The sequence below is a fragment of the Rhineura floridana genome, chromosome 21, assembly GCF_030035675.1.
Source record: "Rhineura floridana isolate rRhiFlo1 chromosome 21, rRhiFlo1.hap2, whole genome shotgun sequence".
In the NCBI taxonomy this organism is placed as follows: domain Eukaryota; kingdom Metazoa; phylum Chordata; class Lepidosauria; order Squamata; family Rhineuridae; genus Rhineura; species Rhineura floridana.
This window is the reverse complement of record NC_084500.1, coordinates 5,781,592-5,794,017: the sequence shown is the minus strand read 5'-3', so window position 1 is coordinate 5,794,017 and position 12,426 is coordinate 5,781,592. Positions and strand designations below refer to the sequence as shown.

Here is a 12,426-nt window from a genome sequence, read left to right as displayed (position 1 = left end):
TTCACGATCCAAATCATGTCTTCTGAAAATTCAAGTTACAAGGAAGGGTACTTACATTTGTCAAAAAGATCCAACACTTATTCATGCCCTCAAGTTGCCAAAGAATCCAACTTTTTTTTCCTCTCCCCCACACCTCAGTGTCTATGACTAGACACTGAAATTATTCCAAAAACACAGAACACAAACACTTGTAACCTTTGCCATGATCTTCAAAAATTAAAAATGTCCAGATCAAATTTTGGATGTCTGCTTTTCCGGGCCAACCAGACTGCCTGTGTAACAGGCATGTCTGACACAGCAAGGCATAAGGATGTAAAAAAAAAATTAAGGCAAGCATTTTTGTGTGTGTGTGTGTGTGTGGGAATTCAGTAATGTGAAAAAGGAGAAATACTGCTACCAGAATTGAAGTCATCTCTGGAATCCCATCCACCTCCTCGTGATTCCCGCGGACCTCCGCCCATGCCTGAAAGGAAAGCCACATTGCAAGCCTGGGTCAATGGGGAAGGCGGGAAGATGCAGAAGGTTCCACTTCCCGTGGGTGGAAATTCCAAGGCGCTCTCAGTCTGGGGCAAACGTCAGGCAACTGCAGGAGAATGTGGCTAGATCAGGAGGCGTGAAAATCTGAGGAAGGACACCCACACTTCGCTCACAAAGAAGGGGACTCATCTGGGCCTGTGCAGGAAGTTTGCAATGAAGGGACTAGCAAAGTGGCAGCACCTCCGGAAAACACAAATATTTAAAGACCACTTTCCGTATTTCCCTGAGCCGAGATGTGCTGAAACCACTGACGCCCTCTCCCTACTGTCCTTTTGTCGTCAGGTAAAGACCTTTTTATTCCGACAGGCCTTTGGAATAGAAGATGTTTAAGGATAGCGTTTAAGAAGTGTGCTGTATTGTTTTACTGCCTTAATTGCACTATCTTGAAACTGTTTTTAAGCATTTTAAGTGTATGTTTTCAACGTTGTATATAGTTTAATTCAATTTTAAATGCAGGTTTTTGTATGCTTTTATTATATGTATTCATTTTTATTTGTAAGCCGCCCTGAGTTCCAGCTTTGGAAAAAGGGCGGGGTAAAAATAAAGGTGATGATGATGATGATACAACATCACAAGACCATGCACAGAAGTGGGGCGGGTCCCGTCAAGCTTGGGAAAGTGATGTATTTTCTGCAATGAAACCTACATGGCCATTTCAGCTCCTGCGTTTGGGAGCATTCAGCCTTGTGACCGGCACAGCTGCCCAGGCTATGAAGCAGAGCATTAGCAAGTTTGAAATTCTGAACATGAGTTACACCAGGGAAAAAAGGACAACTTTATTTCCTTTTAGACCCAACAACTCTAGTGACCCCAAACTGCACCATTTTCAAAGGACCGGTATCCATGTTAGTCCCACGATCCAAGTCATGAGGCAATGTGCTTATCTGATCAAGCGGCGTGAATAAAATAGTAGATGAACACTTTTGAGCTCATGTTGACGCCTCCGTTGTTCTAGAGAGCGCCAAACTATGGCTGGCTCATTTGCAATATCTTTCTGCTGTTGGCTACCATGTAGCTGTCCACGGATATGACAAGGCTGGGATCTTCTAAACCTGGCTGTGTGCCCCAGAGCTCTTTAGAACAAAGGAGGCAGCAGCATTAATACAGCCTGGCATTGCTTACTGCACGCTTTTGCAGAGGACGACTTGTTCATTAAGAGGTTATGATTTATCTGCTCATTCCTGCTTGAAAGGCAGCACCTCAAGATATAACATGCCAATCTTGTTATCCTAAGTAGTTTTCAAACTCCAGACTGAACATTTTTTATAAAAAAACAGCTGGAGCGAATCATATCTTCAAAAGCTGTCATACCAGTCTACGCTAAGACTACTTGGCTATCAGAGCCAAGAAGTACAAAGTCACCTCCCATGTTTGCAAAGTGCCAAACAACGGAAAGAGTTAAAAGACGCATTTGCTTCCAAGAAAAAAAGAAAAGAAAATGCAGGTTGAGGTGCTTTGGGACATGCAAGCTGTTTACTCCACTGCCTCCCCCTCCCCCGCAGCAAGCCAAGGAAAAGCAGGAGGCAGGAATATTTCCTCCAGTCCAATTTCTCATGTGCTCTGTGCTGATGATGTACAGGATGCGGACAGACCAAAATCTCCAGCCCAGGGAAGCAACCAGGGTTTTGTCACAACTGTTTCCAGGACTACTGGACCTTGAAATGCCAATGCTTGTAACTCCTCATATTGGGTCTGCCTCCCCTCCTTCAATGAGGTCCATCCCTTGAAGGCCTTTAACGAGATCAAGCTACCTTTTCCCATTCATCTGCCTGGCTCTGTGCCTGCCTATGAGATCCTCACACGTGGGAGGAAAGTGTCATCCAACAATGTTTGAAGTCTCCCAGTGGGCGTTTGCCGGCACACCATGTGGCTACTTGGGAGGGCAAGACCACCTGTGCCGGCAGGTGGAACACACCTGAGAGGCTGGAGAAGAGGACTTGCTATCATTGTCGCTCTGCAGAACTCCTGCTGTGCTGGAGCCAGCTGTGAACCATCCAGCCCAGAGGCAAGGGCAAGCGTCAGGCCTGCAGGATCCAATTTGCGTTTTACTAGAACCCTCAGATCTGCCAACTGGAGTCAGGCCCAGAAGGAAGATGCAGGGTTGTACGCAAAGCTAGTCCTACTCAGAATATAATGGGCATGACTAACCTGGTTCCCTTAGTTTCAATGGGTCTTCTCTGAGTAAAACGTAGCTTGATACAACCTATATTCTAGGGCAGCCTTTGGGTCCCCAGATGTTGCTGGACTATCATGATTCCTGACCATTGCCTGAGCTGGCTAGGACTGATGGGAGTTGTCACCCAGCAATATCTGAAAACCTAAAGGTTGGGAAAGGCTGCTCTAGGGATTAAAGAGCACAGTACCTCTATGCAACTGCTGAGTGCAGGAATTTGTTGGGAGTACCAGAACTGAGCTGAGCTCACTGCCCTTCCACACAAAAATCCATCCCTCGTTAAATATCGTTTCTCAGACTGTATACTGCTTAGAGGATTCTGAACGATTAAGCAGTATATAAATCTGTTAAGTAACAAAATATTCCAAGCCTCCTCAAATTCAGCAGCCTAATCCAGGCGTGTGTGCCATTTTGTTGTCACTATTGTTAAACAACTGGGGAGTCAGAAATCCTTGCCACTTATGTATTTAATTAGGGGTTTTGTCATCTTGGAATGTACTGATGTGTTTACTAACAAACTGTTTTCAAATGTTATCATGATAACATGAACATTTACTGCAAACTGCTTAGAGCAGTTTACTGTTGAAAAGCAACATGTGACTAAACTAAAACCACTTACCAGCTTTGCATTATACATACGCACATGCCAGAACAGTGGTACTAATCCCCAAACTTGCTTTCCCATGGATCACTTGAAAACTGCCAAGGGTCTTCGACGGGCCACTTCATGGCTTTTCTGCCTTGTAGCCACTGTAATGCCCTGTGCTAGATGCTGCATGATTTTTAATTGTATTTTTACTGTATCTTATTTCTTATATATTGTATTACAATTTGAATTCTCTAGAATACGGTATCAGAAATAAAAGTAGTAATAAAAGATACAATTAAAAGTCAATATGAGTTTTTCACACCGTGGGTGTGCAATCTCCTGCCTTCAACCACAAATCCACAAATGTGCTGCGGACCATCTGCTCATGGAACGTTGGTGGCTCGTGGACCACAGTTTGGGAACCCCTGCACTAATACATTCATCCCAGTTTGTGGTGTGTTAAACAATCCCCACGGAAACATCACCTCTATCATCGGGGCCGCCACCTTTTCTGAAACCGAAGCCACCTTTGTCTTGTTTCCTGCCTTCAGCAATGTCAACCCGGAGCGACCTGTCGTTGAAAAGCTGTTGGATGCAACAGAAAAAGGTATCTTAACTGCTTGTAGTTCCAGCGCAGGTTGCTACCACTCCTCAAATGCTACTTGTTAAAATTCACTAACAGGCAAAAAACAACAACAACAACACCTTGTGGTTTAAGAATGCACCGACTGTCAACAGGTATTTCTATCAAACTTTAAAAAGCAGAGAAATTGGGCAGCAATAGTGAATGCACCAGGGGAGCAGGAGACCTGACCTCCTCTCTGAGATATTGGACTGCCCTACAAATTTGTAAAAATGTAAACACAATTTGGGCTGGTCTGCCACAGTCCACTTCCTGTGGTACCATGTGCCTCTGAGGAAGGGAGGAGGAGGGCAGAAGGGGAGGGAGGGGGAAGGAAGGGCAGGTTTGATCATTTACATGCTTACTGAGTTAAATGGGATTTAATCCTGCGCAATCATGCTTAAGATAAGTGAAACTGACCTGAGGAGGGGAAAGGGGGAGGAGGAGGAGATTGGGTGGGTGGGCACTGAGCAGAGGGAAAGCCCCTTTCCTTTCCAAAAGGAAAACATTGTGACCAGTATCATTTTTCAGGGTTTCCCCCACCTTCTTATTCTACAGCAGACACATGTAGCCTCCCAACCAAATTTAAACCAAACCAAAGCTGTCCCTGACCACACCCACAGCAGACATTTATTCCACTTTAACAGTCATGGTTTCCCCCCAAAAAATCCTGGGCAGTGTAGTTTGTGAAGGGCACTGAGAGTTGTTAGGAGATGCCCTATTCCCCTCACAGAGTTACAATCCCCAGAATTCTCTGGGAAGAGGGGATGATTGTTAAACCACTCTGGCCACTGGAGCTCTGTCAGATTCTCTCTAGTGTTTTGTGTATCATCATGAAAATTTAGAAGGTTGTTAAAGAAGCGTTTCTGAGTCCAGGATTACAAGTTTTGTAAGCTTTTGTTTTGAAATGAGCTTATGGGAAGCAGCAGAATGGCATGGGGGTATTTTCAATTTAACATGGTGGAATGTGAAAAATCCATGCTGGCTACAGTATATAAATAGTAAACTTACTGCTCCATCATATGTCAGAGCTTCTTTAAGTGAGTCAACCTCATCAAATTCTACATAACAAAATCCTGTAAGACAAAAAAGAGAAAGATTTTTTCCAGCTCAGCACCTGGAAAACTGCATGGTGTACACAAGTGGGGTGTTAGAATATCACGGCAAAGAAGTCAAACTAGGAGATCAGATGCAAAGATCAGCTAGCCAGAGTGAGGTGACTGAACGGGTCATGGGATAGTAAATGCATCTGTGCATGGCGGAGTGTGGCCTGCAGCACTCAAGAGGCAAAAATACATCCACTTCTTAAAAAGCCCACTCTGGACCCAATGGAGTGTATAAGTGTAGACCAGTCACCCACACCCCTTTCTGGCAAAGGTGGTTGTGGAGCAACTGGGCGAGACTGATTACCTAGATCCACTACAATCTAGGTTCAGCCCTGGTTTCCGAGTTGAGCCAGTCTTGGTCGCCCTGATGGATGACCTTTATCGTGAGACGGGGGAATGTGACTCAGTAGCTTTTGCTAACATTGGCACCGCATTATGGTGGTTCCGGTCTTACCTACAGGGCTGCGCTCTCAGTCCATCGCTTTTTGTATTTTTTAAAGCTGCATTTTGTGTTTTTAGCTTTTTCAGAATGTTCCTCGCTTTATTTTTTGTATGATTCGTATACGGCGGTCCTGGTTGTCGTTTGTATCAGTATTCTGTTCGCAGACTTGCGATTCTCACAACGGTCGTAAGGCAGCGTGTAATGGTTTAACAATGGTTTAACAATTGACTGCAGGGATACAGGAAGCAGCCTTCTGTCAAGTCAGATGGCACTGTCCACGCAGACTGCCAGTGGCCCTCCAGGGGTTCAGGCACCGTCTCTCTGAGCCCTACCCCGAGAGTGAACCTGGGGCCACCTGCGTGCGAAGCAGATGATCAGCCACATCAGTGACAGCTCTTCCCAATGAGGGACTCTCTGCCTCGCGATTGTGTTCCCCTCCGGCAGACCTCCCTGACAACCCTGAGCTGTGGCAGGCAGCAGAGGTGAGCAGGGGACCACACGTGGCACTTGGCGCTTGTCCTCAAAGCACCTGCACTTCCTGGGTGGGCTCTGCCCCCACGTGAATATGGAGGGGAGGGGCCCTTCTACACCTTGTAGGAGAGCCAGCAAATAATGCCACTCTCGCCAGCTATTCCCGTCCAGGCTAACAATGCTTTGCTCCATCCATCACTGAAGACTCTCACGAACGATCCTCACAGGAAAGCAATGCCAGGGAGGCACTAGTCACACTGCCTTGAGGGGCATTTCATTAGCTATCTCCCACATTTGCAGATAGCAAGCGCAACCCACCACAAAATCTTAACAGTGCGGCATGCTTTTGTTCAAGACCGCAGCCAGCCACATCTCCCTTTAGGAGGCTCCACTCCATTCTCCTCATCGTAACTCTGCCCTGAAGGTCACTATTAGTAAGGTACAATTTAAGGCTCTTCAAAATGACATGCACATCTTAAAACCTAGTCTATCTCAACACTAACCAGCACCAAGGCAGCTGCCTCTCCTCCGCATGAAGGAGAAACCTGGAAGCACCTACCTTTAAATTTATCTGTCTCTTTGTCTCTGACTAATCGCACACTCCTTATGCTGAGATCCTTGAAGATGGCATCAATGTCTCCTTGGACCGTGTTGAAGGGGAGGTTGCCAATGTACGCTGTGAAGGGGGGCTCTGTTGGAAGCTCTTTCTGCTTATGTGAGCCCAGGCCAGAGGCACCACGAGACCTGTGGACAAGGACAGAAGGGAAGCCCACATCAGAGTGCTCCTGTGGGATTAGGGAGCAGCAAGGTCAGCACTCCCACCATCCCTGACCATGGACCATGGACCATGCTGGCTGGGGCTGATGCGAGATGCAGTCCAGCACCACCACCTGGAGGGCCACAGCTTCCCCTCCCGCTGCACTAAACCATCACCCAATTCACAAACAAAACAAAGGTGGGAGAAGCCATTTTGCGGGGTTAACACTACTTCCAAGTCCAACAGACACATGCTCAATTTATTCCTTAAAAGGCTGAAAGTGAGCAGGTAGGCGGAGTAGAGATGTCAGAGTGGAGTCGTAGCTTGGCCATCTAAACGGACAGGTCCTTGCCTTCAACAGCTGACAATACAAATGCCACCTCAGGGAGGAAGGACAGGTTATAAATTTAATAATGAACAAATAAATTTAGCCAGGGCAGGGAGAAGAGGGACACAATCTATGTGTGTGGGCGAGTGTATGAATATGAACACATGGGAACAGAAACCAGAATTTTTGTATTAACCGAGTACATGTTTTTACTCAGCTAAAAATCTTACTGTTAATTAGCTACACGCTGCAGTCTGAACAACAGAAGTATGTGAGCAAATCCAATTAAGTGCGGCTCCCATAGTATGAACCACCATTTTTAAAAAAATGATCAATGAGCAGCAACCCTATCACTAGGGGAGCACAGAAACATAGAACTTACCTGAATCCAAATTAAGTCATATATCCTGTGTGTTCAGGTTTACACATCCACCACTGCTGAGTGTTGCAACCCTGTCTCATGCATGCATGGCTCAGTCAGTAGTCAGCTGCCAAGTTCAACTGAACAGAGGACTACAGCTGAGCTGCCTCGCCCTATGCCTGTCTACTTGAATAGCAAGTACCACTAAGTTCAAGGCAATGTTAAAAAAAACACCACAGATGTGACTCATAGCCTTATAGTATTCCATGCCAGCCCTACTCAGAGTAGACCCACTGAAGTTGGCATGACTAACTTAGGTGCGCTAATGTCAATGGATCTACTCTGAGCAGGAGTTGGCTGAATGCAACCCTTAGTCAGTGAATGCTTAGAAGTGCATGATGTTGCCCTTTTGTCCAGTCTCTAACCCCTTTCAGCGCATACTTGTATGGGAATTGCATACAGCTACTGAATGTCACTCAAGAGTGTTCCAGACTTAAAAACAGGTATGGGCAGAGTTTTTCATGGGACATCACAAAAATGCATACACACCTTCCTCTTGAACAAGGGTTTGTTCACGAAAGCCCACGGGGGATAGAAATGTGCCTTCTTTTTTAGCATAAGCTTTTCATTTAATTATATTAATCTGTCTAGCCTGCAGATGATAAAGATGTCTATGGAAAATTAAAGGGCGTACGTACATACCCATCTCATTCTGTTCCCTGGAGGCCTGGTATAGTACTTAGTATTAGGTTTAAATGAGATAGAAGGAGAACTACTAAACTAGTTAGCAGAGTAAACTAAACTTAGTAGAGTATGTTTTGCAAAGCAGAATGAGAATTAACCAGGCCACCTTCCCCTCAGATACAGCTGGAATAGCACAGTGGGGAGGACAGCCTGGCTGGGAGTCCAGAGTCTGTGAGTTCAAATCCCCGCTTGTGTCTCCTGGGTGTCACAGGCCAGCTAAAGATCACCCCCTCCCCAGTGAGTGGCTCAGGAGTTATGTGCCCTGCCACCTGTGCATAGTCCCAAGGAGCCCAGTTGCCCCCAAGCTGGCAGTTGTGGACAAGGAAGGGGCTGGCTTGAGCAGCTGTGGCAAGCTGAGCAGGCCCTAGCCAGCTGGGGAGGACTAGCCTCAGAGGGAGGCAATGGTAAACCCCCTCTGAATACCCCTCACCATGAAAATCCTATTCATACGGTAGCCATAAGTCGGGATCGACCTGAAGGCAGTCCATTTCCATTTCCTCCCCCCTATACAGACTAGCTGAATAAAAGCAACAGAGACGGATTTCTTTGGTAAACAGGATTAAGAATATTTATTCACAACCTTTCATATGTTCAGGTAACACAGGAGAGAAAAGACAGAAGTAGGTGGTAGATTTTAGTCCATGATCGGGATGTTCTGAGAGAGAAACCTGTGGAGGCTTCTCTCTCCTGTGGTTTAATGGAGAATATGCAAAAGAGAACTCCTCCTCACTTAAAGAAAAAGGAAGAGAAGGGGGGGAAAGCCACCTGGTCAACAGGAAGTTACATCACAGTAAACAAGCAGAGAGGTACGCCCAAATTCTTAGCGCTATTGCTTCGTTAATGACTCTGGGGATCAAAATACGATCAACAGCTTTTCATGCAATATGTTTTTGCAAGCACACGTTTTGGCCGACCCCCTCTGCATGGCACTGATCCACCCATTTCCAAGCTGCAGAGTGCACAGCCTTAAAGACTCTCACTGATTTTCTGAAAGGGATGCCTCAGGAGTTTCAGTGAAGATCAGCAACGACAGCTTCTCTACAGTTACTGACATTCCCTTGCCGTGCACACATGTGGGAGAGAGGAGGGCATGTTTTAGGGTGCACCTTAGTTGGGAAAGAAGGGAAGACTTATGTTTACATGTTCATTTATATCCTGCCGCAGGATAGTTTCGTTTAACATGTTTAAACGCATTGAGGCATATTAAAAGAAAAACAAAAGATCAAATTACAAACAAGAACAGTTCTCGGTGGAAGCAAGTGTAAATCAAGAGCGCACTCCAATATGGGCCCCAGAATCTACAGCAGATCAAACAAGGTTTCTGCAGTGAGCGATCAGTGTCAAAAGGGCATTCTGAGATGAGGAAGTGTGGGTGCCACTGGACTACACTCCTATGAATGTTCAGTCAGAAATAGTTTCCCAGAACGAAAAATCGTTATGCTGCTTTTTAATGGTTTTAATGATCTCTTTTAACTCGGAGAGCCACCAAGAGGGCATATGCTATCGGGCATCCGTAATGATATAGGGCGATATCCAATGTTAGCCATACTTGGAGCAGACATATAAATGGACTTAGTTGAAAATCAGCTGTAATAAGGAAATTAGCCCTAATGTGTTTAGGAGGGTTTATTCTCAAGTAAAGCACGCATAGGACTGCAACGTACGCAGCAAAAGGCCAAGTATTCTAGGTCCTATGACATCAAGTTTATAGGGGGGAAATTTAATAAGGCCTGCTAGTATAAAAAGATTCCACTGTGATCAATCAAAAGCATACATAGGCTACATCTGCACAAGACATTTAAAGCTGTACTCTGCCACTTTAAACAGTCACGGCTTTCTTGAAAGAGTCTTGGGAACTGTAGCTTGTAAAGGGTGCTGAAAGGTGCTAGGAGACCCCTATTTCCCTAACAGAGCAAGACTTCCCAAAGTTGTTTCCCAATCAATCCCTCTGTCCGAAGAAATCTGGGAATTATAGCTCTAGGAGGGGGAATAGAGCTCTCCTAACAACTCTCAGTACCCTTTAAACTACAGTTCCCAGCATTCTTTGGGGGAAGCCAGGACTGTTCAAAGTGAAATAATAGGGCTTTAAATGTAAAGAGCTCTTGGGGCCATATTCCAGATCAAATTAATTATCCTGAACAGCCTTGAATGACACACTTATATTTTCAGCCAGGACAGTTGAAATGTGGGAAAAGAGTAACTTCTCCCACTCTTTCAGCACAGGACGTTGTAAGCTTAATGAGCACAAACAACTTTTGATACAAAATTATCTTGTATGCACAGTGTTAAATTTGTTAACTTGCCTAGCGGGCTTTAAATTAGGAGGGCATAAAAACAATCCAACATCTTGAAAGGTGTCTGGAACAGCAAGCTAGCCCAACCAGCTGGCACTGTCAATTGATGTCCATGATGACATTGACAAGCAGTCAAAACATGACATACTGCAGGCCATATGTGGGCTATTTTATAGGCAGGGCAGGCAGAAGGTAGGCCAGGATCTACTGATAGACTCCGGCGTAGTCTGCAGTTTGATCAGCAACAATTTATGCCAACAGTTTCAAAAGAGCAAGTGCAAAGCTCTTATATCATGGCTGGCCTTGCGCCAATGGAAAATCTCAGAGCCTCAGTAAAATTTAAGCCAGTATTAACAGGTAGCCTTGGGCCGAGTCTTCGTACAGCTCTCCTAGTGGATTTTTGAAAGAGTTGCATCAGGATCCCTACGTCTAGGTAACTCAAATGTAGACCAGTAGTTGTATATTTATTATTTTACTCTGCTCTTCAGATGAAAAGGCTCCCAAAGACTAACAGTACAACAGTCCCTTCCCTGCGGGCTCACAATCTAAAGGCATGACATAGAAGGAAAAAGGGAGGAGGAGGGAGGAAAAAACCAGCAAGCTCAGGCACCATTTCTCTGGGATGGAAACAGTTATTTTACCCCAGGCTCTAATTGGTGGGCCTCAGGGTTCTAGTAGAAATGAAAGTAAACCCCCATGAGCCTGAAGTCTGCCCACCTCTGTTTTAGAATGTTCTGATATGCAAGAACACCTCCTCGGCTGCAGTCTTCCCAAGACACGTTTGCTGCCGTTCTTACAGAAAGAAAACTATTCAACAGGCGAACTATATATTTGTACTTAAAATGCTCATTTTTATGATGCCCCTGCCAGAAATTCTGCCGGTACCACTTAGATAAGCGGCACATCATTGCTAGGAAAAAATACTGCATGAGCACACTAACAAAAAAAGTGGATTTGAAGAAAAATGCCAGGAAGGGGGATAACTTAAGGTTAGGAAGGCAGCATCTGGACCAACCCTAACCAAATCCTTTTGGATACTTTATCAGTTCTCCCTATGGAATACATCCCAGTTGTATTCTCTATACCTGATCAGCATGCTTCAAATGCATATAAAGAAACCACAAGCCTCAGATATCAATCGAACATTAGAAGAGCCTGGCTGTTCAATAAGGCCCAGCGGCCCATTTAAAACTTCTGTTTTCGAAACAGAAACACTTCTGTTTTCAGCAACAGGTATTCAGAAGCATCCTCCCTGCAATGGTGAAGGACAAATCCAAACATACCTGGAACTCTTCACACTCTTCAACATGAGAAACTGATACCAAAAATGGGCAGAAGAGCCTAGGCAAACATCCAAGTACTGTTGTTAGAAAACCACAAATAATGCCTATTTTACCCTCTGATTTAAACCAAGTAAGACCACACTTAAATTTAAATACATGTGGAAAAAGAAGAGATACAGAAGGGTACGATAAGGGTGTGGTGTTGGGTACAGGATTGTTGAGAGGCTGTATAAATGCATATCCGTCCTACCTTCCAAATCTACATGCTAAAAGGGAACAGTCACCACCACCTACTCAGTTCTTCTTTGGCGAAGAAACAGAGAAACCAGCAGACTCAGTGCTGGAAGGCACGGAAAGATCCTCCCTACCTGCACCTAACTGTGCATTACCAGCTCACATCAGGGACCCGCCTCAATATAATATTAACCCCAGCAGCATGATCTCATGGATAAGTGCACTATGTTTTTAAAAGCATGACAAATCATGTTGTGTCTTATGGAATCTGACAGCAAAGCGCTTAAGGAAATTGACTTTTGCTTTGTGTCTTCCTTTCCACTTCACCCAGGCGCAAATAGGTTGGACTTGGTAGACCTTACTACACTTAACAGAGGCAATAGACTGATGGAACATGCAAGCACCAGACAGTCCTCTGAAGGGATGGCATGTTTCCATGGAGGGCAACTTTGCCTTATGAACCCACCGTGACTGATTCATCCGCT

General features: G+C 45.1%; 1 protein-coding gene across 2 annotated transcripts in view; it reads right to left on the bottom strand.

Annotated features, from left to right (window-relative positions):
* Positions 1-12,426, bottom strand: part of EIF4H (eukaryotic translation initiation factor 4H) — a 28,806-nt gene that overhangs the window by 8,889 nt on the left and 7,491 nt on the right. The window contains exons 2-5 of one of the 2 annotated variants that reach the window (XM_061605531.1): positions 6,500-6,684; positions 4,933-4,997; positions 3,785-3,884; positions 398-463 (exon numbers count right to left, since the gene is read on the bottom strand). In XM_061605531.1, the coding sequence (XP_061461515.1) occupies positions 398-463; positions 3,785-3,884; positions 4,933-4,997; positions 6,500-6,684 (416 nt within the window). The remainder of the gene's footprint in view (positions 1-397; positions 464-3,784; positions 3,885-4,932; positions 4,998-6,499; positions 6,685-12,426) is intronic. The other variant, XM_061605532.1, reaches the window with a different exon arrangement.